Below are 27,085 nucleotides of genomic sequence, written 5' to 3'. Positions count from 1 at the left end.
GGCAGCTGGGGTGGGTGGGAGCCCAGCATGGGCAGGTGGGTGCTGGCAAGGGCTCTGCGCAGCCATCCGCCCCTGGTGCGTCTAGGCTCGCCGTGACTCAGCCGGTGCCAGCTCAGCTGCGCGAGGAGCGAGGCCGGCTGTGCAAACCACATGGCCACCTGCTCCCGGTGGGACTGCCGCTGCTCCGGCGGGTGCCTATGCCACCACAGCCCCAAGATAGCCCAAGTCCCCTCCCAGGGTGCTGGACACCGTGCCGAGGCTATGCTGGAACTGTGCTGCACTTGCTTGGCTGCTTTGAGACCCGGGAAGGTGTGTGGGGAGCCCGGGGGTGCCCAGGCTGCCAGGAGCAGGGATGTGGCCCTTTGCACAGCCTGGAGGGACTGGGGACCTGGGGGGTGGCTGCTGGTGGCAGTGGGATGCTGGCAGGCTGCACCCCAGTCGGGCGGCACCGAAAGCAACGTGAGCGATGGAGGGGTCAGCAGTTCCTTGCAGCCCCTTGCAGAGGGACCCCAGGGACATGTGGGTCACTGCGGCTGGAGCAGCCACACGTGGAGCCTGGGGAGAAGTGGGCTGGCTCCGGCAGAGCGCAGCGTGTTTATTCTCCCAGCAGTCTGTAATTTTTCCAGCCCTGTATCTATTTGTGGCGATGTGACATGTGCAGCATGGTGTTCTTTGCAAGCTTGAAGTCTTGTGAAAAATTAATCGGGTACGCAAAATTTGGCTTTAAATATTAAAACTGACTGTGGTGAAGCGCGAGCCCCATGCGAAGAGCTGAGACTGGCACGGGGTGGGCTGATGGTGCACGGCAGCAGCTCCTGGATGGGGATGGGGCAGGGCTATCCCACTGTGCTCCCGAAGGAAAATCCAGCCTGGATCCCAGCTGCTCCCCGGGGCTGGGTGGGCTCAGTGACCAGCTTTGCTGGGGTGGGAGCTGCCCAGGGGGGTGCCCGTTCCCTGCCCAGGGGTGGGGGCTGCTGGGATTTTAGAGCATCTAACAGCCGGAGGGTGCAGTGCCACGTGCTGGGGCTGTGGTGTCGAGCCCGCAAGGCCGAGCTGGTGGCCCTGCTGTGGGGCAGCCCCCAGCCCCAGGGGGACAGACCTGGCTGGTGTGGTGAGGTGCTGCCGGAGGGGCTCTGCTGCCCCCACCCTGGCTGGGGCTGCGGGAATGGGGCCGCACTGGTGTGCGGGGCTGTGGGGGCAGAGGGGAGGTGCAGGGGGTCCCCAGCCGCGGTGTGGGACTGCGCTGGGGGTTGGGGGGCAGAGCCGCCCATCCTGACCCTGGTCCTATCCCCGGTCCTGGAAGGCCGGTGGTGCCCGGGGTGGGTCAGCACCGGAACAGCTTTGTGGGGCCGGGGAGGCCGGCCCGCTTGTGCTCCAGGGGGTCCTGACCCGCTCTCCGCGGGGGTCCCGGCCCTGCTCCGGGGGCCCCGGCCCGCTCCCCGCGGGGTCCCGTTGGGCTCCGCCAGCCCCGGCCGGGCCGCGCGGGGGCGGCGGTGGCGCGTCCCGGGGGGGCGGCGGGTCCCGGTGCGGGCCCGGGGCTGCGGCTCCGCCACCTGCCGCCCCCTCCCGCCCCCTCCCGCCGCTCGGCGGCGGCGGCGCGGCCCCTCCCCGGGGCACGGGGCGCGGGGCCGCGGCGGCCGCCATGGAGGAGGAGCCGCCGCCGCCGCCGCCGCCGTGCCCAGCGCGGGGCCAGCGGCAGCCGGCGGCCGTGAGGCTCCCGCCGCCGCCGCGCCATGGGCCGCCTCGCCGCCGCCGCTGCCATGTCGGCCGCCTTCCTCAGCCCCAGCCTCGCCTTCAGCTCCCACTTCGACCCCGGTGAGTGCCGCCGCCCCGGGGCCACCCGGCCCCCGCGACCCCCCGCCCCGCCGAAGCTTCCACGGTGCCCCCGGGGGTCCCTCCCGGGCAGCCCCCCGTCCCCCCGCGTTCTTGCCGCCGCGGTCCCCGCCGGGCTCCGGCTCAGCCCCGCACCGGCCGCCGGTGGCCGGTGCCGCACCGTGGGTGAAGCATCCCCTCGCCGCCAAAGGGCACGTTACGGCTCCCGGTGCTGCCGGGGGGTTGGGGGGGGGGGCAGGGGCAGGGGCAGCGCTGCCGCAGCTCGGCGGCGTTTTGTTCCCCGGGGCTGCGGCGGCTCCGGAGGCATCTCCCGCCTTGGGAGGGGACAACGCGGACGGTGGGGATGGGGCGAGGGAGGCAGGTGGTGCCGGGGTTGAGCACCCCGCTGCCCGGGGGGCTGTGGGTCTCCCTGGGGCCGGGGGGGCTCTGGGGGGCTCGGGGAGGGGGCGGCCGTTTCGGGGTGCAGGCTGTTACGTAAGGCACCGCGCTCCGGCCTCGGCCGCGTCGCAGCTGCAGGAAGATGCTGCAGCCGCGGGAGCGGGGCAGGGGCTGCTTTTGTGTGTGCGTGTTTGGGGGCTGCCGCAGCAGCCCCCCCCTCCGCGCCGGCGGCGCCTCGCGGCCATCCCGGTGCAGGGCTTGTGCCTCCCGCCCTCCCGCCGGGGACCCGCCGCCCGCGGAGCCGCCGCCGAGGTGGGCAGGGAGCTGGCGATGCTCTCGGGGCTAGCCCGGTGTTTACCAAACCGGGCAGAACGCGTGGTGGGCTCGGGCAGCCAAGCGGCACTGCCGCGGCTCCCGTTGCCGCCTCCGTCACCGCAAAGGAGGTAAACCAAAGGCCGGTACCGGACGCGGTGGTGGCAGCGGGGCTGTCGGTGCCGGGCTCCTGCATCCCTCCCAGCCGGGCTCTTGCATCCCTCCTCCATCGCCTCGCGCTGCTCCAGCTCCCCTGGCAGCTGCGGACGGTCTGAATCCGTGGAGGGATTTAAAAATGAACCACACCAGGACTCACCAAACCATGTCCCCGTTGCCAGAGACTTTGTCCCCAGCCTGCTCGGTATCGATTTCTGTTAGAGAGGAAACCTCTTTATTTGCATCTAAAATGCGGTAACGCTGGGAACAGAGCCCTGTTCCCCGGCTTCAGCCTCTGGTGTGATTTTTCTCTGCATTTTCGTGAGGCGCCCCATTTGCCATGCTAATCCTGTCAACCTGGGGATTTGCGGACCAGGTTTGATTTGAAAATCCTTCTGAAAGAAGGTTTCCGTCGCTGCCCATCGCCATGCTGCCACGCTCCTGGGCCTGGGGCTCGGCTGCTGCCGTACAGCTGCCACCCACAGTTACTGGCAAGGAGAGGAATTAAAGGGGGGAACAAACCATATTCGCTCTTTCACAGCTTTGTTGATTTTGTCCGTTTGGCAGCACCTCCTGCCTGCACGGCATCACCGGCTGCCCTTGCCAGCCTCCTTTCCCTGGGGTTTGCTTGGGCCAGTGTGGAAGAGGAGGCACTTTGCAGGGCACGGTGGCACTGGCCCCACGTCCTTGTGTTTCCTGGAGAGGGACAGTGAGAAGCCACGGCTGCCAGGGCCAGGCAGCTGAGCCGGCAGCGGGATGCAGTGACAGCGGTGTCACCTGGGGCTGGATGGGATGTGCCAACAGCAGCAGCCTGTGCTCCAGCCTCATCTTCTGTTTTTGGTGAGGCTGCTCGGCTTGGCTGTCGGATGTGCCCATGCTGGGCTGTGCCGGCTGCCCATGCCAGCATGCACCGCTCCTGGTGCTGGCAGCTCCGGCTAGGTGTCCCAGCCCAGCGGCCTCATGGTTCCTGTCTTGCATTGCCCATCTGCAGGCCATACCCCAGACGTGCTCCCGTGTGGCGCACGAAGCACTGGAGCCACTGGCAGAGCACCGACCGCCCTGCCAGTGAGAGGCACCAACATGCTGCCTGCCCTATCCTGTAGCCCGGATCTCCCAGCCTTCCCATGGGAATTGGGTGCCCACTCCCTGTCCTGGAAGTGCCATGAGCTGCTGCAGCCTGGCTGAGCAGACGCCACGTGGAGGCACTGGGCAGAAGTGCCACATCCCCTGTGTCACCCAGGTGGGCAGCACTTTGCTTTGGGGTCAGTGGCACCCCAGTCTCTCTCAATGAAGCCAATGGCAGGTGCTTGGGGACACGAGGATGTCTCTGCTGGGGGAAAGGGCTGCTCCCCTTGCTCCCAGCCTGCACTTCCCCGTCTCAGACCCAGGAGTGTGTTTTGAAATCGTGAGAAACATCCTCTCTCCCCCGCCTATTTTTTCTTCCCCTTTTGGTCTTCCCTGGGGCTGCCCGAGCCTTTCTGCCCTCCCATGGCACCGGTGAGGTGTCGCTGGCTGCTGGTGGCTGCGGTGTTGTCGTTCCTTGCTCCAGCACCCTGCAGTTGGGGGTTGTGTGTTGGCCCTGCGTGCCTGTGCTGGGATGAGCCGGGGGCTTGAGGTGCTGGGTGGGGATGGGGGGGTTGAGGCCGAGGGAGGGCGGGTGGTGCCCCCAGCCCTGTGTTTTTGGTCCTGGCTGCCCCGCGCTGCCATCCACTGCCCCAGGCTGAGCAGCAGCAACAGCCGGCATCACCATCCACTCCTGGCACAAGGATGGGAAAGGCCTTGGGGGACCGCAGTGACAAAGGGGCCACAGCACCCACAAGGACCCTGGCAACCCAGATGGGGGGCAGGCACCCCCCATGCTCCCACCCCACCACCAACCATGCTGCTGGGAATGCTGGGGGAGGATGGGGGGAAGGTACCGCTGGGGTACAAAGGGGGCATTTGGGGCAGGGAGGTGGGAGCTCCTCGGGCGGGAGATGCAGGTGGTGGCTGCCGAGAGGTGTAATGCCCAGCACAGCCGGGGCAGCGCCAGGGCCAGCATCCGTCTCGCCACACGTCTCCCGGCGAGGTGCCAGCGGCACAGGGCCTGGCCGTCTGTCCGGGCTGGCAGGCAGCAGGAGCCGGGCTCGCAGGCGGGGGGTTCGTCCCGGTGCCTGCAGGATGCTGGGGCTGGGCAGCGGTGGGGTGGCACATGGTGAGCCCCCTGCTCCGGCACAGCCTAGTGGCTGGGCTGCCGCGGGAAATGGCGTTGATGCAGCACTGCAGTGCAGCAGGGCAGCTGGGCCCCCCTCGGTGGGGGGGACGGATCCAGGCAACCGGCAGCATTGCTCCCCCAGGGGTGCCGCTTTGCTCCCCCCTTTTCCCCTCCTTCCCTCCCTCGGCGTGCTGCTCCTGCCCCGCTCCCCCATGCCGCGCACACGGGCGATTACGTTCTGCATGGCGATACGGATCCCTGTCAAAGCCAATTAGGAGAAATTAATACACCGGGGTTGAAAGGGCTCCGTGCTCCCAGCAGGAGGAGTAGGCTGTGACTCACGGGCTCCCTGCCCGGCAGTGGGACACCATGTGCTGGCACAGCCCACGGGCCCTGCCCTCCCCGGCACCGTGTGCTCCCCACCAGAGCAGGGCTCTGGCGCCCGCCTCGCCACGCCACACAGCCCACCTTGGCACCAGCCTTGCTGCCCCGGTGGCACTGGGGGAAGTGGGGCAGAAATGGCACCGCCAGCATGCTCCCAGGCTCGGGGCTGCAGCGGGGCACTGCGCTTGCACCTGCCGCTGCATCCTTCCCGCTGACACAAGGGGTCTGCATGTGGCTGGGGGGCTGCACTAAGCCAGGGAGTTTTGCATCCCACTGGGGGGGTCTGCATTTAGGGGTCTGCCCGGTCCTGGCTGCCTGCAGCCAAGGCAGGCAGAGCCGGTGACTCGCACTTCCCAGGTTTTACCTCGCTCGTGTTATGCTGCCTCGCCATCCTGCTAATTCCCTGGGCTGGAAAATCCCTGCCGGGTCAGGCAGCTCCTGCGCTCGGGTCAAAGGGGCTGTTGGGCTGCTCTTGTCCCACAGCTGAGCCTGCTCCTACCCCGTGCGGCACTCACTCGGCCAGCGTGGAGGCACCGGGATCCGCTGCCCAGGATGGACATGGTCCTGGCTGTGCCCTGCAGCTGCTCAGGGCTCTGCTCACCTCCAGCTGCTCCTGCCCTGGCACGTCCCCAGCGGGGCTTTGCTCGTTGTGGGTGACTGAGCCAGGGGGACCCCGCAGGAACACGGCTCGGCGTGGGGCTGGAGGGTGATGGGGCTGGCGTGGAGAAGAGCTGAGCTGTGCTGACTCAGCGTGCCCAGTGGCAGGAAAATAAATCTCCTCTGGGCATTAATCCCCCTGACAGCCCGGGGAAGTGTTGGTGGAGCGTGCCGCGTGGCGTCTTAGGGCAGTCACTGCCGTAGTATCATTTGCCATCAGCTGAGCCCTGAGAGCTGCTCCAGCCTGGCCTGATGGCCGGGGGCACAGAGGGGACAGGGAGCATCCTGGCTGGCACCGGAGCTGGCATGGGGCTCCCAGTGGTGCTTGGGGCTGGCCGAGGGATGGAGAGGACGTGGGGCTGCCAGCGGTGGGGGGGCTCAGCGCTGGAGGAAAGGGGAGCAGGTCCAGGATTTCCTGCAGAGCCAGTGTCCCGCAGCCTGGGACGAAGGCAGCGAGCGTCGGGGGTCCCACTTCCTGTCCCTTCCCCTCTGCCAGCTGCGGCCGGCATCCTCCTCTGCAGCCGGGTGTCAGCAGCCGTGTTAAAGCAGTTTGTTTTAATTACTGGAGCGAAGGAAAATTCCAGCGTAGGCAGACGCAGTAAATGGAGCAGCGCTGCCCCCCTGGCTGGGCAGGGGCCGGCTCTGCTCTCTGCGCCGGGGCAGGGAGCGCGTCCCCATGGGTGCTCCCAGGCTCCCATCCCAGCTGTGCCAGGGTGTCCCGCTGCCGGGCCACCGCATCAGCCTCCACGGGCCTTCATCTTTCCAAAGTACCCGTGAGGCTGCATGTTCCTCCCGGTGCTCGCTGCCCTGCCAGCTGCAGCAGCTGCATCCCAGGAGGTGCTTGGGAGCAGGGCTGGGACCTCGGGCCATCCCTGCCACCAGCACTATGGCAAAGCAGGGTTTTCTCTGGGCTCCCCAGTCCGTGTGTACCCGCGCAGGTGGGTGATGGGTGATTTGGGTGCTGTGGGGCTGGCTGAGAGCAGGTGTGGTGCAGAGGGGTGCTGGGCTGGTGGGTGTCCAGCATCCCCGCAGTTTTGTGCTCTGAGCATCCTCGATGCTGAGCCCCGCTCCCTGCCATGCTGTGGGCTGGGGTGGCCGGGATCTGGGCTGTGTTGGCCTCCCAGGGCTGCAGTGGGGGATGCCCTGACAGTTGCCTGGGAGCAGGGGTCTGTCTCCCTGACACCCACTCGAGTGAGCAGCCCTGGCAGCACAGCACGGACCACCGTGCCACCACATGCTGGCAGGGTCACACAGGGCCCTCAGCATGTGCTGCTGCTCAGGGTTAGGACCGGCCACTGTGGCTCTGGGTGGCCCTGGCCACCTCTCGCTCTGCCAGCGGTGGAGGAGCCAGTGGTTGGCCATCCCTGGGGTCCCCTCCGCACGCATTGCCCACTGCCCCTGGGCAGCGTTTGGGTGTGCAGGGCTGTGACATGCCCCTGGCTGCTGCCACATGCTTGGTGATCCTCGTGGTGATGGCACCGCCTGGCTCTGAGACGGGGGGCAGGTGAAAGGGGAGCCCCTGGCTTCCCAGCTGGGGTCTTGGTGGCAGGAGGGGGGTGCTCTGTGGCAGGGGCAGAGCCCCTCCCGTTACCAGACCCCCATGCCTGGGTTTCTGCCTGGGCTGTGGAGCATCCCTCTGCCTGCTCCTCCACCGCTCCGCTTTGGAGCCAAAGCTGCTTGTTTCATAACGCCGCTGAGCATTTCTGATAAAAATAGGCTGCCCCGCTCCGTGCTGCCTCTCCCGCTGTTACGTAAATGCTGCTCTGGAGCCTCGTCTCGGTCGGTGCCGCACGCTGCCGTAGCGGGACCGTGGTGCCATGCTTGTGGCCGGCCCCGGCGCTGGCACTGCTGCTGGCATGGGGCTGGCGGGGTCCCTGCTGGGGTGTGAGGGGGCTGGGTGCTCCCCTGGGCACCAAGGGCCGTGGCTGCTCCCAGTCCCTCGGGACAGTGGGCTTGCCATGATGCAGCTGTAGCATCCCTGCCGGCATGGGAGGCTTTACAGCCCCTGATTCAGACCTGGTTTAAAACGCTAAGCAAGAGAATTTGGTTTAAATAATCAATCAAATCTTGCTTTGCATGCTTTTTTAATATTTTATTGTTTTCTCAGAAAATGGAGAAAGTTGATCGCGGTTGGGCTGTGCCGGCTGGAAACCTGGCTCTGCAGCAGGGCGGGCTTTGATGGAGGAACTTGATTTTTTGTTTCTAATCAGGCTGACACACTCGGTGTATGCACAACAATGATGTGGCTTGGCCTGTACTTACTACAGTCCTAGTTTTTATTTCATCACGTTAGAAAATGATGGATGATCTTTTTTTATTTTCCATCTAATTATTTTTTTACTGCTAATTCATCCCAAGGTGATAAAACCAGAATTAAGAGGCAAAAATCAATCCTTTAAAAATACTTCTGCACTGGTTAAATAAGCCCACATTAAAAGATACATAAGGAGAACAGATTAACAAGGCGTGCCTTGCATTTAAAATTAACTGATCTATTAATCACTGGAGAGGTTGCCCGGATGGCCTGGCTGTTTCTGGTGGGAGAAGGTCTCTGGGGCTGAGGGGTACAGGGTGCTGCTTCCTCGTGCCCCGGTTTCAGCCGGCTACTGCGAGGTGGATGCCTGGCTCCAGCGGCGTCTTGGTGGAGGATGCTGCAGGTACCGGCTCCGTGCCGGGCTCCCCGCTGGCATCGGTGGGTAGTGCCAGCCCCGTGGCTGGTCCCGTGGCAGGAGGGACCCGGGCTCAGGGGTGCAGCAGCTGGGGCTGGCCCAGCTTCGTCCCTGCTGCCCAGCTTCCCAGTGCCTCAGTTTCCCTCTGGAGCTGCAAACTGTGAGGAGCAGCCTCGTGCTTGCATGCTAAATGGCAGTGGATGGTTTCTTGCCGCCTGGATGCATGTGGGTGAGCAGAGCACTCATCCTGTGGGGTGTAAAATTGCTTTCTTGGAAGCTGCCCATGGATCTGGGGATTAACACGTTACCAGGGCTGTGTCTGTGCTGGCAGAGCTGCCGGGGCAGGGGAGCCCGAGCCCGTGGCTGGAGGTGCCAATGGGTCGTGTGTGTTTGGGTCCTGCCCTGCTCCCTGCCCGAACCCTGCCTCTCCCGGCTGGGTGCCCGCTGCAGGGTGCTGCTCCCTGGGCTGCGGGGCCAGATCGTGGCTGGGGTGGGGGCGGCGGGGCGGGGGGGCTGCACCGACCGTGCTCCCGGGGCGCCGCCGCTCTGTGCATTACAGATGGGGAAACTGAGGCACGGGGCTGCGGCTGGCACCAGCTCCAGGCAGCAGCGGAGAGGGGTGGTCGCGGCGTGCCGTACCCCGCCCCCCTTTCTGCCCTGCAGCTACCGCGTGTGCCCTGGCCGGCCGGGGGCGGGGGTGGGCAGCAGCCGGGTCCCGCCTGCCCGCGGCTTCCCCCGGGCCCGGAGCCCCGAGCCGCCGGGGGGGCCCGGCCCGGCCCGGCCCTTCCGCACACGTCAGCCCCGCTCCGGCCGAGGGAGCAGCCGCGGCAGCGCCCCAGCCCCGCCGCACCGGGCCATGGCCGGCGGGGCGGCCCGCGGCCCCCGGCGAACGTGAGTCAGCAGAGGCGTCGGGGGGTCCGTGCTGCGCCGGCGGCGGGGTCCCGGCCCCGTTAGGAGCCGCGTTCGGAGCGGAGGGCGGGGGGCGCAGGCGGGGCTCTGCCCGCGGCGGCAGCTGCGGGGGTGGGAGGGCAGCGTGTACCCCGCTGCATCCTGCTGCATTGCATTGCACCCCACTGCGCCCCATTGCATCCTGCTGCATCCCGCTGCATCCCACTACATCCCGCTGCATCCCACTACACCCCATTGCATCCCGCTGCATCCCACTGCACCCCCTTGCATCCTGCTGCGCCCTACTGCATTGCATTACCCTGCTGCACCCTGCTGTACCCATTGCATCCCACTGCATCCTGCTGCGTCTTACTACACCCCACTGCATCTTCCTGCTGCACCCCACTGCATCCTGCTGCATTCCACTGCACCCCATTGCATCCTGCTGCACCCCACTGCATTGCATTGCACCCTGCTGCACCTTGCTGTACCCCACTGCATCCTGCTACATGCCGCTGCATGCCACCGCATCCCGCTACACCCCACCGCATCCCGCTGCATCCCAGTGCATCTGGCATCCCCAGTCTCTCTCCGCTGCCAGTACACTCCCATTTGATGTGGCTGGGCGTGGGGCTGGGGCAGGTCCCCCTGGGGCTGGAGCTGTGTCCTCGCTGCTGCCACCAGACCACCCTGTGGGGCTGGCTGGGGTGGGGGATCAGTGGTGTGTGGCTTGCACACAGCACCCTGCTGGGTGGGTGGCTGGCCTGGGCTGGCCCTGGGGGCAAGGGGTTACCTGAGTGATGCAGCAGTTCCTGCGGGCTGGGCACGCTGAGCTGCCCGGTCTCATCCTGACCCCCGTGGCGAGGCTGGCTCTGCACCAGCGGTTTGGGTGGGAGTGCTGCAGAGCTGCGGTGGAAAGAGTCCCATGGGACCCCCATGGCTGGGGTGGGGGTGTTGTGATGGAGCCAGGCGACGCTGTGCCAGGGGTCCTGGCCCTCCTGGGGTGGTGATGCCCTCCTCACTGACCCCAGCCTGGTGCCTGTGCTGGCATGGTGTGCAGGGCTCAGCCGTGGGGTGCTGATCTCCCAGCCCAGCAGTGCTGCCACCGTGCTGCATGCGCCCACCTGCACCCCCTGCTCAGCTCCGAGCACCCCAGCCTTGCCCCAGAGGCCATCACGGGGTGGGCGTCCAGGCAGGGGAGCGGCTCAGGGCTGGTGCCAGGCACCAAGGCCAGAGTGGGGCACAGTGCCAGTGCCAGGGGACCCTACTCCTCCTGTGTGTGTGTGTGTGTGTGTGTGTGGGCAGAGCCTCAGGATGGGGTGCAGGATGTGGTGGGGTCTCCAGCTTCTTTTGAGAGCCCTGGGGTCCTTCAGACCGCATCAGCAGGCCCTGCTCCCTGCACCCCGCACCCCGGTGCTCCCTGTGCCCCCCTATTCCTTGTGTCCTGGTGCTCTGGCAGCGGCTGCTGCAGGGCTGTTCGACCTGGTTTTGGGAGCGTTTGGCCTCTGCGATGATGCCACGTTTCCCATCACCGTACTGAGCGCCTGCACTGTGGTTACGGGCAAGGGCAGTGCCTGCTTGCCTGAGCAGCCAGGCAGTGGCCGTGGGTTATGGTGGTGGTGGTGCCCCTGTGCCGGCGCCCAGCCCAGTCTGGGCTGGTCATGGCTCCCAGCTCACTGGTTGTGCAGGTGGGGAAACTGAGGCAGGACCAGCCAGACCTGGCCAGCCCCTCGGTTTGGAGAGTGGTTGGTTTGCAGGGCTCTGGTTCCCGAGCCGCGGCTGAGAGGCGGCTCAGCTGACAGGCCCCGTTGGAAGGGCTTCTGTCGCCGCGCTCTGCTCCCCGTCGACATTCAAAAGGCTCTTTTCAGTGAGTCATTTTCTCTTTTGCTGTCCCACTATCCAGGGAAAATGGTGACATTCGCGGTGCAAAGTGTGTTCACCATGGAAACCAGCTGAAAGGAGGGAGAACGCCACCCCCTGCTCCTCCCAGGTTCGGCTTTGCATCCACCAGCCTCAGAAGATGGCTCTGGAGCATTTTGCAAGCGCCAGGGAAGAGTCTGGTGTGGCCCGGGGTGTGCCATGGCGCACGGGGCCAGCACATCTGCTCACCGCTGTGCTGGGAGCCGGGGTGCTGTGGGAGCTGGGGTGCTCCATGCCCGTGCTGCATGGTGCCGGGCAGTGCCTGGGCACAGGCTGCCGGCTTCTGCCAGGAAGGCAGGACCTTCCCCCAGACCCTCTATGCCCTTCAGGTGCCTCTCTCAAGGACACACGGGAGCTGGCAGTGCGGTGTTGAGCCCCAGCGCGGGGGGCAGCGTGGTCGGGGCGCAGGGCCGGTGGTGGGGCAATGCCTAGTGGTCCATGCGCAGGACCCACGTGTCTGCCGTGAGCATCCCCGAGGGGCTTGGCACTGTGCTCGGTGGACTGCGGAGAGACCGCGGCACTGGCTGGCGATTTGGGCCAGGAGATGGGGCTGAGTGGTGCTGTGGGTTAGGGCAGGGCACCCGTCCCGGCCCCGTATCCTGCAGGGAGGGCATGGCGCTGCGCACTGCGTGTGGCTCCTCGGCAAGGCCAGCTCTGCTGGCAGCGCCATGGCCTTCCGGCTTCCTCCCACCACAATTGCGCCGGTTGTCTGGGCAGGCGCTGGGCAGAATAGTAATGTGGCAGCTGCAGCCGACGGCAGGCGCCTGGGGGGGACGGGCCCCCCGTGCTCCCAGCCGCTCCAAGGGGATGCAGCGTGGGCAGCGGGTGCTGGCACTCGGGGGGTGCTGGTGCCTGGAAGGTGTGGGGCACAGCTGTGTCCCTGTGCCAGGGGTCCGGGGCCCGTGTGGGGCCAGGGGCAGGAGTTGTGGTTTGCCCCGCTGGCACGTGGGATGGTGGGGGGCACAGGCAGAGCTGCCGCTGTTGGTGGGAGCAGGGTCTGCCCTGTGCCAGGGCAGGGCTCGCAGCAGCGCTGGCAGGTCTCCGGCAGACCCTTCCCCTGGGGGATCTATGTGGGCAGGACAGGTTAGGAGCTGGCTCTGCCTGGGCGCGGGGAACCAGCTTCCCATCCTCCCAGTTCCTGCAGGAGCAGCATCATCGGGCCTTGGGATGCCGCCTGGGCTGGGGCTACTGCTCCTGCTGCCGTACCCACTGGAGGGCAAACCCTGGGGCTGGGCAGGGGTGCCTGGGACCCCTGAGCTGGTGCAGCCCCCCTCCACGGGGTGTCATTACCACCCTGCATCTGTGGTGAGCGTACCCCCGACCCCCTCCATGCAGTCTTCCACTGGGGTCCTGCTGTGGCTCTGGGGTCCCGCCCTGGCCCCCCACCTGTCCTGGCCATGAGCTGAGCCAGCGAATGGATCACAATGGTGCTGGGACCCCTGCACCTCCTGAGCACGCCCCACGAAAGCCCCCACCAGCCCCAGTGTGCCCTCATGACCCGTGACCCCCCTCCCGGGCAGGACCTCCCCGCACAGCCTCACCCTGCCCTGGTGCCCCCCAGCCCTGCCCTGAGCCCACACCCCTCCTGTCCCTGCAGACGGCACCCCCCTTAGTGAGCTCTCCTGGTCCTCCTCACTGGCCGTCGTGGCCGTCTCCTTCTCGGGGCTCTTCACCTTCATCTTCCTCATGTTGGCCTGCCTGTGCTGCAAGAAGGGGGACATCGGCTTCAAGGTGAGCTGGGGCCATGGGGGGCTTGTCTTGGGATGGGAGGGACTTCTCCCCAGGAAGGACAGAGGTGCCCGGTGGCTCCTGGGGCCAGCCCCAGCCCCAGTGCAGGATGTAGCCCAGCTCAGGAGAGCACTGCGCAAGGAGAGCTCAGCACCCCTGCCTGCCAGGGTGCTGCCAGGGCTCGGCATTGCTGTGAGCCATATCCTGACCCAGCCAGGATCCCCACTCAGCACAGAGCCTGGATGCTGCAGGGCTCGGTGTCACTGGAGGTCATGTCCTGATCCAGCCAAGCTCCCTGCTCGGCAGAGCATGGACGTTGTGGGGGTCTTGTCCTGACCCAGCTGGGCTCCTGGCTTTGCAGAGCATGGACCTTGCAGGGCTCAGCATCTTTGCAGGCCATATCCTGACCCATCTGGGCTCCCAGCTCTGTGCGGGGCTAGGCCACGGCATGGTTAAGGGCTGTGGCAGTCCCACCCGCACACCCCCGGGGGTGGGAGGCACCCTGACCTCACAGGCACAGAATGTGCCGAGAAACAGTTTTTCCCTAATTGCTGGGATTTTTGTGGAGGCTTGTGGCGCCCGCGGGGGGGAGGGGGTCAGGCAGGGGGGGAACACGCTGGGCCGTTGTGTAACTGTCCCACACCGGCTGGAGCACCTCACCGTGCCGGAGGGGAACAATGAGCCCCCTCGTGCCCCCGCACGGGTTATATAGGGGTGCACGGCCGGGGCTGGCCACTGCCCGTGTCTGGTGGGTTGCAGTGCATGGCACCACTGGCGGGGTTGGCAGCACCATGAGGCAGGGCTGGTCGCGGGCAGGGCGAGATGCTCACCATCGCCTACCTGCTCGCCCAGGCAGCTTTCAGGGGCCGGGGGCTGGCCAGGCAGCGTAGCCAGGTAATGGGATGGGGCAGTGGGGAGTGGGTGCCTGCCCCAGGGCAATCCCCATGGCGGGGGTGGTGGGGTGTGTGTCTGCCATTGGGGTACAGGCAGGGCTGTGTGCTGGGAGGGTGTGACTTGGGGGTCCCCATGCCAAGGGCTGTGCAATGCACGGGTGACCCCAGTGGGGCGGCGGGCGGCGAGGTTCTGTGGGGCAGGCTGTCGGCAGCCGGGAACCTGCAGGGTCAGTTGTCTCTGCTCGGTGTGTGCCCCCCCCGCGCGCCCCCCGGCCCAGGAGTTTGAGAACGCCGAGGGGGATGACTACGTGACGGAGCTCTCGGCCCAGGGCTCGCCTGCCCCCCAGCATGGCCCCGAGGTCTACGTCCTGCCCCTCACCAAGGTCTCCTTGCCCATGGCCAAGCAGCCGGGGCGCTCAGGTAAGCCGGGGCAGGGGCAGGCATCGGTCCGTGCAGGACCCCTGTGAGCTGCAGCTGGAGGGGGGTCCTGCATCACCGGGCTGCGGGGTAGGGGCTGTGGGGTGGGGATGGTGGGTCGCCCCTGCTCCCCTCCTCCAGCGGAGCCCCGGCTCTGGCAGGAGCAGCTCCTGGGCAGGGGACAGGCACCGGCAGTCCCTGGGGAGTGCTGCCGCTGTCACACTGTGTCAGGGTCACCGGTGGCCTGTCCCCAGCCCTGTGCATGGCACCAGCCCAGGGAAACAGCGCAACCCCCGCTAGCATGGGACAGGGCACGGGTACCCCGAACTGTGACACCCACAAGCCCTGATCCCGTGTAAACAAGCCCATGAGTGGGAGAGGAATGTGGGGGGTGCCTGGCCGCATCCCCCTCTGGCCCAGCGTCACTGCCTGGCCCAGAGAATGTCAGCAGTGTGGCAGGGCTGCGCGGTGCGAGGTGGCATGGCGCAGCCCAACAATGGCCCCATTGCTGCCCGCCCTTGGCACGGGTGCCTGAGGGGCAGGACCTGCGCCGGGGGCAGCCAGGAAGGGGCTAAATGCCAGAGCTTACGCTGGGCTCGGCTTTGCTCTCCCTGGTCCCTGGGGAGCAGAAGGGGCAGGGAGCCAGCTCATTTGGGGTCACCAGTGCCCCGTGTCCCCCGGCCAGCGGGAGGATGCCTGAACAGGAGGATGCCCTGGCTGCGGGTTGCCTGGGGATTTCTGCGGTGGGGGCTGCTCAGGAGCACCCCAGGGCAGTGCAAGGCCTGGCACCGGCTGGCACGGTGGGGATGCCACGGCTGGGCTGGGACCGGCGGGTCGTGCGGGCGGGCAGGCAGGAGGGCGCACAGGCAGCTGGATGTGCTCTGTTACAGTGCAGCTCCTCAAGTCGGCGGACCTGGGGCGGCAGAGCCTGCTCTACCTGAAGGAGATCGGGCATGGCTGGTTCGGCAAGGTGAGCGGCAGGGACAGGGTCCCCCAGGGACACCCGGTGGGATGCTGGCTGTGGGGTTTGGGGTTCGGACAGAGGGGACGAGCCTGTCCCTCACCCCAGGTGTTCCTGGGGGAGGTGAACTCGGGCATCAGCAGCACTCAGGTGGTGGTGAAGGAGCTGAAGGCGAGCGCCAGCGTGCAGGACCAGATGCAGTTCCTGGAGGAAGCGCAGCCGTACAGGTACATCTGGGGTCACTCTCTTGTGCTGCTGCTGCACCAGGCACAGCCAGGAGTGGGGATGCTGCTGGATGGTGCCTGGTCCCCCCTGTGCCACGTCTGGCTGCCAAGCAGAGCCGGGGCTGGTCGGTGGAGGTGCCTGGCCACGCTCTCTGGGGAGCACGGCTCCATCTCAGCCCCATTGCTGTCTGCCTTGGGCTTGTCATGGTGGGCCAGGAGCTGTGCTGGGAGCCGCTGGCCACGGCATGGGGGCAGCGGGCTGCAGTGAGGTCATGGGCAGAACAGGGCTGGGGGTGGGGGGGGCACTGAGCTGCTCCCTGCCCCAGCAAAGCTGGACAAATGTCCCTTTGTGGTGTGTCCCGGGGCGCTGGGACGTGCTGGTACCCGCTCCCGGCAGCCCCCGTGCTGGCCCCCGGCGCAGCAGCAGAGGAGGCAGGGAGATGGTTCCCTGGGGGCTGCCGCTGTCCCCCCGCCCCAGCCAGCGCGGTGCCGATGTGCCCCGTTGCTCTGCCCCGCACAGGGCCCTCCAGCACACCAACCTGCTGCAGTGCCTGGCCCAGTGCGCCGAGGTCACCCCGTACCTGCTGGTGATGGAGTTCTGCCCTCTGGTGAGTGCCGTGCGTGCCCCGTGTGCTGTCCTGCTCCCCACAGTACTGCGGAGGGGCTTGTAGGGCTGCAGGCAGGGCAGGATGGGGGGCATGGGTGCTCTGCCCTTCTGGGGACAGCTGAGCCCCTGGCGAGCCCAGCGCTGCAGAGGGTGATGGTGGCACTGCCCTGCAGGGTGACCTGAAGGGGTACCTGCGGAGCTGCCAGGGGGCTGAGGCCATGACCCCGGACCTGCTGACCCTGCAGAGGATGGCGTGCGAGGTGGCCTGCGGCGTGCTGCACCTGCACAGGAACAACTACATCCACAGGTAGGCTGGCCTGGCACCCCGGGGGGCTGGGCAGGAATCGGAGTGTCTGGACTTATGGGGTCTGCAGGATGCCGGTGTTCCCGCACCACCGCTGCTCCTCCTGCCCAACAATATCCTGGTGCTGAGTGAGTTGCAGACAGAGACTCCAGCATCAGTGATTTTGTTGAGGAGGGGGCGTGCTGCCATCGGGGGACGCCAGACCTTCCCCACCTGAGCCAGGCTCTGCAGGTGGGTCCCCACGAGAGTGCCCAGTGCTGTGGCTGGGGGGATGTGGGGTGCCCAGCTGTGCCAGAGAGGGACTTTCCTACAGGCATCCCAACCTCGGTGGACCCTGCTGTTCCGGGGTCTCGCGTGTGCCCCATCTGCCTGACCCCTCCAGGGCTGGAGCAGCCGCCCGGGAGCCCAGCCCCGTGCCAGGGCTCACGTTGCCCGGGGACAGCCGCTTTCTGCTTGGCTCAGCGCGTGACAGATGGGTGGATGGACGGAGGCGCAGCCGGAGCCGCGCAGGCATTCCTGCTGTGCATTTGGTGGCTGGGTATCGGCACGCCCAGTGTTTGGCAGTGAGACCACTGGCCCTGCCACTGTACAGCTGTCCCGCTCCCGCTGCCAGCCTGCTGGTCATGGCGCTGCCCAGGGGGTCCCAAGCACAGACCCTCGGCCTCCAGGTGGTGGGTGCCCCCCCCCCGACCCCTCGTGGTGGTGGTAACAGCACTGGGTTTGCTTGGCAGTGACTTGGCCCTGCGGAACTGCCTGCTCACCGCCGACCTGACCGTCAAGATCGGAGACTACGGGCTCTCACACTGCAAGTACAAAGTAAGGCTGGTTTGGGAGAGGAGGGGGTTGGGGGCTGCGCTGGGACCCCATGGCACCCACACATACACATGCACAGAGGGACGCGCTGCACTGAGCCCCGCACCCCCTGCCGCACACACAGTCCCCCTCCGCAGCTGTGCCGAGGCAGCCCCCTGGCCCCTGGGCTTTGCCGGGGCAGTGGGGGTGGGGGCTGCTGCCCCACAGACCACCCTGCCAGGGACTCTGTGCCCCAGGACGAGGCTGTACCCCAGGGCTGGCAGCTCCCGGTGAGCACAAAGCTGGGTTCGCTCCCCCCGAATGCCCTGTCCCCCTGCCCAGCGGAGTGCAATGCTGCTGGGGCTCCCTGCCACTGCCTGGGCTGGCCAGGACATGCCCCTCTGCCAGGGCCAGGTCCCTGCAGGCAGCTGCCAGCACATCAGCGTGGGGGGGCTGGCTGTCTGTCCCTGTCTGACCATCCCGCTGGTTCCTGGCTGCTCGCAGCTCCCGGCAGGGCTGGGATTGCAGGGCTGGGGCTGGGGGGGGCTCAGGGTGGGCAGCCAGGGGCAGCTGGCAGAGGGGAAGGAAGGATGCGCTGGGAGGCAGAAGGGAGAGGTGGGTGCCAGGAGGAGCGGAGCGAGTGGAGCACATGCCAGGGGGGATCGGGGAGCTGGGGTGCAGTGATGGGTGGCCGGGGAGGGCAGGGGGTGGCTCTTGCTGTGGTGTGGCCAGTCCCTTACGTGTAGGTTTGACGTTCTCTTCTCGTACTGACCCTGCATACTTGGCAGGACGACTACTTTGTGACGGCCGACCAGCTGTGGGTGCCGCTGCGCTGGATCGCACCCGAGCTCATCGATGAAGTGCATGGCAACCTGCTCATCGTGGACCAGACCAAGTCCAGCAACGTCTGGTGAGTGGGGTCTTGGGGGGTACTGGGGGCTGTTGCCAGGCACGGCATGGGCTGGTGGCCGGAGGGTGCAGGGGGAAGTGTCTGCCAGGAGTGCAGCCGCAGTAGGATGCATCAGGGTGGATTGTTTTTGGGGCTGCTGGCTGGTATCGAGGCGGGGTGTCCCCATCCCCACCCCCAGCATCCCCTGCCCTGCCCGCAGGTCGCTGGGTGTCACCATCTGGGAGCTGTTTGAGCTGGGCAGCCAGCCCTATGACCACTACTCCGATCGGCAAGTGCTTGCCTATGCCATCAAGGAGCAGCAGCTCAAGCTGCCCAAGCCCCAGCTGAAGCTCTCGCTGTCAGAGCGCTGGTGAGGACCTGGGCCGGGCTGCGGCCACATCCTGCCCCCTCCCCTCTCCCGGTCCCCAGGTGGGCAGGGGGCTGGGGCTGACCCTCACCCCTCGCCACGCCAGGTACGAGGTGATGCAGTTCTGCTGGCTGCAGCCGGAGCAGCGCCCGACGGCAGAGGAGGTGCACCTCCTGCTTTCCTACCTCTGCGCCAAAGGGGCGACGGAAGTGGAGGAGGAGTTTGAGAAGCGCTGGAACTCCATGAAACCCAACGGCAGTGCCAGCGCCAGCCACCACGGCCCCGAGCTCTCCTCCTTCCCGCTGCTGGAGCAGTTCTCGGCCGATGGCTTCCCCTCAGATGGGGATGACATCCTGACTGTCATGGAGACCAGTCACGGCCTCAATTTCGAGTACAAGTGGGAGCACACCAAGACCGAGCACTTCCAGGCACCTCTGGGGTCCCTGAGCCCCAGCAGCGCCGCCCGGTACCACGACCTCTACTACCCGGCCACGACGGCGGGGCGCCTGAGCCTGGGGGTCTCGCCCTCCTGCTACGAGTGCAAGCCGCCGGGCTGCCCCAGCCTGCCGGCCCCCGGTGTGGTGCCCATCCTGGGTGCCCACAGCCCCTCGCTGGGCAGCGAGTACTACATCCGCATCGAGGGGCCTGGGGAGGGCGGCGCCGAGCTGGACTATGCCATGTGCGCCTACAGCCCTGCGGGTGAGCGGGGGTCCCTGCGCCCCCCATCCTGCTGGAGAGCCCAGGGTGCCCAGAGTGGCAGCACGTACGACTCCGACAGCAGCCCCACCGTCTCCCTCAGCATGGAGCCGCTGCTGGGCCACGCGCCGGCGGCCGAGGGCTCCTGGGAGTGTGCCGAGTACTACCCCTACCCCTGTCCGGGGCAGGAGCCGCAGGGCTACGAGCCGTCCCCCAGCCATGGGGCCGAGGGGTACCTGCTGGAGCAGGAGCCCACCCAGCCAGGGAGCCAGAACTGGGCCATCCCCGCCTTCCAGCCCAGCATCTTCACCGACCCCCTGGGCGTCTCCCCGTCGGTGAACTGCACCTACAGCCCCCGGGAGTACGGGGAGCCGCAGGCACCCCTGCCGGGCGGGCGGCTGTTGGGGCAGAGCGGGGCCCGGCCGGACAGCGTGGCGCTGGAGCTGGGCGAGGACAGCCCCCCCGGTGCCCCCCGCCCGCAGGGTGCGAGCCCCCTGGTTCAGCGGCAGCCCTGGGCCTCCAACAGCTCCTCCAACAACAACATTGGCAGTGGCAGCCCCCCGTCCCGCGAACCCCCGGCTGGCGACAGCTGGTGCTACCGCCGTATGATCACCTTCCGGGGGCTGATGGCCAAGCCGCTGGGCACCGTGCCACGCGGCCAGCCCCAGCTCGGGGGGTCCCCGCCGGGCCACGACTTCCGCCGCCCGCGGCAGGATCAGCCCCCCGGCACTGCCGGCGGCTCCTCCTCTCCGTGCCGCTCGCCCTCCCCGCGGCGTCAGGCCTGGCACAGCCGTGACTCATCAACCTCCGGCCGCTCGCAGGCAGCAGCGCTGGCTGCCAGCCCCGGCACACCGTGGGGCCCCGGCACGGCCCTGCCAGCTCCGGCAGGGGCCCAGCACGATGCCCACCCGGATGAGAGCGTGGAGGGGAGCAGCCCTGCGTGCAGCCCCCTGCCCCACGCCATGGCTGCAGTGGGGCTGGGGGAGGCCACCCCCGTGGCTGGCACCACCGTGACGAACGCCGGATCCCCCACAGAGCCTGGCACAGACAGCACCCAGCCTGCACCGGAGACCGCCGAGGCACCCACGCCGGTGCCCGGGGAGGCTGCCACTGACAGTGGCACATGCGCTGCCAGCAACGTGGACCGGACACCAGACAAGACATTCTCCAGCTCTAGCTTCCCCAGCGCCGACGAGGGGAGCGATGAGGACACAGCTGAGCTGACCTCTGGCGTCTTCACTGACTTCTCCGGGGACTATGTGGAGCGGGTGGAGGCGGCCCCAGTGTTGAAGTCCCTGCAGAAGCAGGTGGGGACGCCAGACTCCCTGGAGTCGCTGGACATCCCCTCCACAGCCAGCTCCTGCGAGGTCTTCAGCCCCACCGCCTTTGCGCCCGCCGGCCAGCCCAAGGCCCTTGACAGTGGCTATGACACTGAGAACAATGAGTCCCCTGAGTTTGTCCTCAAAGAGCCCCATGAGCCCCGAGAGGCAGAGGCCTTCAGCCAGCTGGGGAAGCCACCCCCGGGGCTACCGGGGGGCGAGGGCTTGGCCCCCGAAACGCAGCTCTCCACCTCCTTGGGGGCTGAGCTGCACAGCCTCGTTGAGAAGAACCCCTACCGCGACTCTGCCTACTTCTCCGACTACGACACTGAGGCTGAGCGCGGCCCCAAGGACGAGGAGGACAGTGATGGGTCCCAGACCCCAGAGGCAGAGGAGGTTCCCCGGTCCCCTGCGCAGGACCTAGGGCGAGCCCCCATGCTGGGAGAGGACCCACTGCACCCCCCGGGAGCACCCAGCAGCCCCCCAGCAGCGCCTGGCCTCGAGGTGGCAGTGGATGTGCTGGCAGCGGGGGTTTTGGTGGGGGACTGGCAGGGTGCAGAGGCAGGGAGCACCCCGGCCACCCCCGCGGGGCAGGTGCCTGGCACCGAGCAGCGACCCGCTGGCACGGGGCTGGTGCCGGGCAGCTCTGCGCGCCCCAGTGGGGACGTCTGTCCCCCGGGCTCTGTGCCACCCAAGGCTTTCTTCTTGACCCCGGTGCTGGCGAGCCCTGGGGAGCCGGTGTCCATCCGAGGGACCCACATGCCCGAGGGCCCCCCTGGACTTGGGGGAGCCGTGGCTCAGGGTGAACAGACTGTGCCCTCCACGCCGGGGCTGCCCCTGGAGGGGACTGGGGTGGGCGATGCGCCAGGGGGTCCCAGCACACTGCTACGGGGGGGTGACTTTCCCCCCGGCCTCTCCCCACTCCTGTCTGCCCGGGAGCCACGGCCGGCTGCCCCCGAGTGCTGTGAGGAGCCGGAGGAGGAGGAGGAGGACACGGAGGATAGCGACGAGTCAGACGAGGAGCTGCGCTGCTACAACATCCAGGAGCAAAGCGAGGAGAGCGAGGAGGAGCCGGCGGCCGTGCCCATCGTGGTGGCCGAAAGCCAGAGCAGCAGGAACCTGCGCAGCCTTCTCAAGATGCCCAGCCTGCTCTCCGAGTCCTTCTGCGAGGACCTGGAGCGCAAGAAGAAGGCCGTCTCCTTCTACGATGATGTTACCATCTACCTCTTCGACCAGGTGGGTGACCATGGGGTGGGCAGACCTGGGCGCTGGGCACAGCCCCGCTGCCTTGTCGGATGCCATCCTTGTGCACAGGGACCGGTGGTGGGAGCCATCCCCAGGTGTGCCACCAGTGAGGGTCCCTTTCTGCCCATCTCCCCTTGTGCAGGAAAGCCCCACGCGGGAGCTGGCTGAGCAGAGCTTCCCGGAGCCCCCCCCGCCTTTGGGGCAGCCCCCTGCCGGCAGCAGCCCCCCCAGCCCAGCAGACAGGCTGAGCACCTCGGATGACTCCTCAGACGGCAATGCCTCGGAAGAGAGTGAGGGGCTGGGGGGTTATGGGGGGGGTGGCAGGCCGGGCTGTGGCAACCCTCGCAGTGGGCTTAGCTCCCTTGCTCTTGTGTCGCAGGTGGTGGCTTCGAGTGGGATGACGACTTTCCGCTCATGCCGGTGAAGCCGTCCCTGATGGCCTCACTGACGGGGACATCGACAGAGCCCGACGCGGCTGTACCTGAGCTGCCCACCCTGCCCGCACTGGTGCCGGCACAGAAACAGGTGCTGCCCATCCAGTTCTCCCGGTTCACGGTCTCGCCTGCCCCGGTGTCCCGGTTCTCCATCACCCACGTCTCTGACTCTGACATGGACTCCATAGGAGGTGAGTCCCCCTGGCGTGCTGCTGGGTGGGCGGCTGGGACCCCCTGCCACCCTCAGCACTCCGGAAAGCTGCTGTCCCTCAGTGCCAGCCGTGGTGGGAGCCAGCAGCATGTGGGACGCTCCATGGGGATGGGTGTCCCACGGGAGCGCTGGGACCCACTCATGCTGCTTCTCTGCTCATTGCAGGCAGCAGCGAAGACGGCGACCGGGAGTGAGCCAGCCGGGATGCCGGCCAGGCAGTGCCCCGGCACTGGCACCCGTGCAGGTTGGCGGGACCGGGAGCGGGGTCTGGCTGTGGGCTCCCAGACCGCGCTCTGGATTTTTTTTAGGCAGATTTTATCGGAAGGAGCTCGTTTGCTGCTGCGAGTGGGAGCGGGGCCGGCAGGGCCCGGGGCCAGGCGGTGGGTGACAGCTGTGCGTGTGTGTGTGTGTGTGTGTGTGTGCGCGCGTGTGGCTGTGTGTGTGTATAAATAGACACACATATATATATATATACATATATATATATATATATAAAAAAAATTATAGCATTTAAAGGGTAGTGCCCTGACCTTGCTAACATTTGCCGAGTGTCCCCCCCAGTGAAGTCTTCCCCCTTGGCTTCTTGCCCACGTGTGCTCCCCGAGGCAGTGTTTGTCCCCACACGCCCATGCCGTCCCTCCTCTGTGCCGTGCACTTGGTCTTGCACCTCGTGGTGGCTTGGCCGCCCCACGGCATTTGACAGCAAGGGGCTGCCGGCTGCTGCCACTGCTTGATGTTGCCTCGAGTGCACCCGCTCCTGTGCCGGGGCTGCTGCTGACTCTCGTGCCCCCTGTGCCCAGGGTGGGCAGCATGGCTTGGGGGGGCGCTGGGGAGCTCCCCCTTCCCTTGCATTTTGGGGAGCAGTCCTGGCCCGGTGAGGGACCCTGAGGGCTGGCGGGACCCTTGCCCTGCTGCAGTGGGGAGCAGCACGAGGAGGGCTGGTGGGGGGGTGGTCCCGGCTGCCACCCACATGGGGTGGACCCCCGGGACCCACCTATTTTTGTATTTAAAGAAAAAGGATAAAAAAAATCCAAACCCACCCTAAAAACAAAACTTGCTGTTGACTGAACCCACAGTGATGCGATTTTAAGTTAGTGCTGCCAAAGATACATAACGAGGCGGGGGGGGGTGGGGGGGGTGGGGGTGGGGGGGGGGGGAGGGGGTGGGCGCTTGCAGTTCTTTGTTCCATTTTTTTTTGTTTGTTTGTTTTGTTTTGGGTTTGTTGGGGTTTTTTTTATTCATTTGAGGCTTAGGATAATTGTGCAATTCCAGCTTCCAGAAGGAAATGGAAGTAAAGCGGAGCTGAGCGAAACCTTGAAATCAGGGCTGGTTCCTTTGGGGTCTATAGACCAAACCCTGAGGTGAGAAATGCCCCCCCACCCCCACCCTCCGCCCCATCCCCTGCAGCCCCCCTGGCTCCCACCACCCCCCATGCACATGGGGTGAGGGCACACGTGCTCGTGCACGGACACACGTGTGCACGGACACACACACGCACCTACGTGGCATGGGGCAGGTGCTGGGGCTGGGGGGTTTCTGCTCCACACCAGGGCCCAGTGCCGTGGGACGAGCCTGTCCCTGGCTCAGCACATCTCCGGCACCACAGCGCTGCTCGGGGCCCAGCCTGGTGCTGGGTGCTGGCAGCACCGCGCTTGCCCACCCTTTGCCCACCTTCATGGGCAGCCCAGCCTGGAGCAGGGTCCCCAGCTGGGGCCCTCTTGGTGGGCAGAATGCTGCTGTAGGGGCCCAGGGGGCTGTGCCTCCCACCCCCACCGCCACCCCCCACCCCACTCCCAGGGGACAGCCAGGGTCCAGGTGGGACCCCAGTTTCAGCCCCAAAATCCAGGGCAGCTGTGCCTGACCCATACCATCCTCACACCCCCACCCCCACCCCCCTCCCCCCGCCAGTTGGCAAGCCACTGATGACAATTACTGTTTTATTTAAGTGATTTATTTAAGCTCTAACCTGGCTTGTAACTACCTGCTCCCCCCACCCCCACAGCCCCACGCTGGCCGGTGACATGGGGTGCAGCACCCATTGCTGGTGCTGGGGTGCTGCTGGGCAGGAGTGGGATGCACCCAGGGGGGTGCCCTTCCCACAGCTCCCCCCCGCCCTGTGCCCGCCCCTCCACCCCCCCCCCACCCCCCCCGTGCCCGCCCCTCCACACCCCCACACACCCCCCCCCCCCCCCCCGCCACCCTGGCTGCATTACAGGGGGCTTGCTCTGCATTGTGGGGTGGGGGGAGAGTTTGCTCGACCCCCCTCTCCAGGCGCCCACCTTGCACCCAGGGCGGTGGGTTGCTTGTCCTGCCCCCTGCCCAGACCCCAGCAGCCCAGGTTTGGTCTATGGTGCCGCAGGTCCCTGCCTCTGGATGGCAGCATGAGGACAGAGCTGTGTCTTGGATATTTTTTTTAATAGAAAGGCTATTATTACATTGTCTATTTTATCAATACGGGTCATAACTGCTGTATTTTTTATCAGTGCTGATTTCCATACAGCTCCCAGCATGTGTGTCAAATATCATCGGGCCAATAATAAAGTTTTTAAAATATCTTCAGCCGTTTCCTGCGCAGATCATTGCCTGGCACGCAGGGATGCTGCGCATCAGCCCGGGGCTGCTTGGGATGGAGACCAGCGATGCTCCAGGGCCAGGCGGATGCCTCTGGCCAAGGAAAACACTGGGGGTGGGAAGGGGGTAGGGGGGGATTTTATTGCTCATAAATTACTTTTTCTCACAAAAAAATTATTTCAGGTTACATCTTGCAGGTGCCACCAAGCCAGGAGGTGCAGCGAAGCCCCGGGGGCTGGCTGGAGCCCAGGGGGTTTTGCCCGGGGGGTCCCGGGGGGGCTGGAAGAGGACAACGCTGGTCCAGTGACCAAGGGGACCCCCGGCCTGCCCCCTGCCCCACGCTGGACTGTGATCCCCCAGCTCTCTCCCACCCGCTGCCCTGCTCCCCAGCAGAGCCCTTCCCCTTGCCCCTGCCCCATCTGCTTCCCCCTTCCCCTTATCTGCTCCAGCCCCGGGAGAGGAAGAAGCTGCGCGTCAACCAGCGAACCCAGCCCTCGTGTGCAGCCAGAGCCCCGGCGGCCACAGGAGAAGCTGCTGTCCTGCAGCGGAGCTGCCAAAAAGCCATCGGAGGGGACACGGCAGCGATGAGCCACCACGTCTGACTGGGGAAGAGCCCCGGCTGCATGGAATCCCACAGGCAGCGACCCCCACGCCTGGGCTCTCTGGGCTCCGCAAAGCACCGGCCCGCAGTGCACTAGCCATTAAAAAGTGCAAAATGACAAATATAACGGAAAAGGCAAAAACCTCTGAGGGCATTGCCCCCCGCCCCGTGCTCCTGTGCTGCCTGGCACACCACCGCCCACCCGCAGGAGACACGGTTCCTGCCTGGAAACCCCCTTCTCCCTGGCTCTGGCAAGGGTGCGACCCCCGGCGCGCTGGCTCGGCTCGGAGCGAGCGGCAGCTGGGAGCTGCGGGAACTGCCCAGGAGCCAGCTTGCTCGTGGGCACACACCCCAGCAATAAGCTTAGCAAGTATATATATATATTTATCTACATCTATCTCTTTCTCATGCAGCCCTAGTAACAGAGGAAGAGCAAAGAGCCAAGCAAAGGTCTGGATGGGAGAGCCTGTCCGAGGGGAGCAGGGTGCCCCTTCTGCCGGGAACCCCACAGCCCCAGGCACCCCAAGGCACACTTAAGCGGAGCCCTCACCTCCACAAGTATTTTTTTCCTAGCTTATATTTTACAGCAGTACCGTAACACCCTACCATATACAGAGACCTGGTGGTGCAGGGCCTCTGGGACCGGCACTGGCCCCATCCTGGCGGGGGCTGCAGTGCTGGCATCCCGCCGCCAGCATCCCACTGCTTCCCAGCCCGGGGTGGGCAGCCGGGGTCTTGCAGGAGCCTGGGAGCTGCCTACAGCTCCCACCGCCCCCTTGGCTTGCATGGGGGATCCCAGCTATCCCGCCCATCCCAGGGGTCCCTCCTGACCGGGCAGAGGGAGCAGGGGGACCGTCTCCCCGCTGCCATTGCCAGTCCACCCCACGCGAGCCCGAAGCACAGCTCACCCTGGGATTGAGGCCGTTCTCCCAGCTGTGGTGAGCTGCTGCCAAGCCTAGAAGCAACCCCGGCTGGGGGACACGCTGCCATGGCACCAGTTCTGCGCAGGCAAAGGACAGGCTACATGGCAGCGGTGGAACCCTCTGCCACCGAGACGAACAAGCTGTGTCTAGAGAAGCAAGAACTAGGGCACTAGGTTTAGCCTTTGGCTTTCAAAGCAGCAGGATTAAATAAACGCCGCCTAAAAATGAAGTCCTGGAAAGCCGGACATGCAGCGGTGAGGAGGTGGCAGCAAGTGCCGCGTGGCACGGCGGGCGCCAGCGCTCCTGGATCAGCTGATGAGCGGAGCCGAGCGGTCGTTCGTCACCGTTGGCTTCAGCTGGACGTTGGCAAAGGGGTTTCTGCAGAGAAAGAGGAAGACAGAGTTTAGCAGGAGGGATGGTGGCAGCAGGGGCCTGTGAGGACGGGGCACCGGCGCAGTGAGCGTCAACCTGCTGAGACCCCAAAAAGCTTTTGCTGCAGAGCCCAGGCGGCT

The 27,085-nt window shown here is 66.4% G+C and overlaps 2 protein-coding genes across 11 annotated transcripts in view; one reads left to right on the top strand and one right to left on the bottom strand.

The window, feature by feature from the left end:
* Nucleotides 1–1,600: 1,600 nt before the first annotated feature.
* AATK (apoptosis associated tyrosine kinase) lies at nucleotides 1,601–25,777 on the top strand. Of its 8 annotated transcripts, XM_056332659.1 has the most exons (17): nucleotides 9,382–9,474; nucleotides 11,375–11,461; nucleotides 12,989–13,122; nucleotides 14,291–14,432; nucleotides 15,320–15,399; nucleotides 15,499–15,617; nucleotides 16,135–16,222; nucleotides 16,395–16,528; nucleotides 17,257–17,341; nucleotides 18,106–18,227; nucleotides 18,427–18,576; nucleotides 18,680–21,824; nucleotides 21,976–22,123; nucleotides 22,213–22,458; nucleotides 22,644–22,858; nucleotides 23,751–23,839; nucleotides 25,233–25,777. In XM_056332659.1, the coding sequence occupies exons 3-15, from the start codon at nucleotides 13,078–13,080 to the stop codon at nucleotides 22,670–22,672; spliced, it is 4,533 nt and encodes a 1,510-aa protein (XP_056188634.1). In that variant the 5' UTR covers nucleotides 9,382–9,474; nucleotides 11,375–11,461; nucleotides 12,989–13,077; the 3' UTR covers nucleotides 22,673–22,858; nucleotides 23,751–23,839; nucleotides 25,233–25,777. The 8 variants fall into 8 exon arrangements, with proteins under 8 accessions (XP_056188619.1, XP_056188608.1, XP_056188599.1 ...); XM_056332644.1 differs by lacking the exons at nucleotides 9,382–9,474; nucleotides 11,375–11,461 and adding an exon at nucleotides 1,601–1,815; XM_056332633.1 differs by lacking the exon at nucleotides 11,375–11,461 and having other exon boundaries at nucleotides 9,163–9,474; nucleotides 14,245–14,432.
* BAIAP2 (BAR/IMD domain containing adaptor protein 2) overlaps nucleotides 25,663–27,085 on the bottom strand; it is a 47,633-nt gene continuing 46,210 nt past the window's right edge. Inside the window, exon 15 of one of the 3 annotated variants that reach the window (XM_056332748.1) lies at nucleotides 25,663–26,951. In XM_056332748.1, coding sequence (XP_056188723.1) covers nucleotides 26,882–26,951 — 70 coding nt within the window. In that variant the 3' untranslated portion in view covers nucleotides 25,663–26,881. The remainder of the gene's footprint in view (nucleotides 26,952–27,085) is intronic. The other 2 variants (XM_056332693.1, XM_056332722.1) reach the window with 2 other exon arrangements.

This window comes from Falco biarmicus, chromosome 1 (assembly GCF_023638135.1).
Source record: "Falco biarmicus isolate bFalBia1 chromosome 1, bFalBia1.pri, whole genome shotgun sequence".
Classification (NCBI taxonomy): domain Eukaryota; kingdom Metazoa; phylum Chordata; class Aves; order Falconiformes; family Falconidae; genus Falco; species Falco biarmicus.
This window is presented reverse-complemented; position numbering and strand designations above follow the sequence as displayed.

Bases quoted from the DNA above. Each gene is read 5' to 3' on its own strand.
- AATK (XM_056332644.1), top strand. From the start codon at position 1,734: ATGGGCCGCCTCGCCGCCGCCGCTGCCATGTCGGCCGCCTTCCTCAGC. The intron at 1,816-12,988 runs GTGAGTGCCGCC...CTGTCCCTGCAG, and splicing joins CAGCTCCCACTTCGACCCCG to ACGGCACCCCCCTTAGTGAG. The intron at 15,400-15,498 runs GTGAGCGGCAGG...CCCTCACCCCAG, and splicing joins GGCATGGCTGGTTCGGCAAG to GTGTTCCTGGGGGAGGTGAA.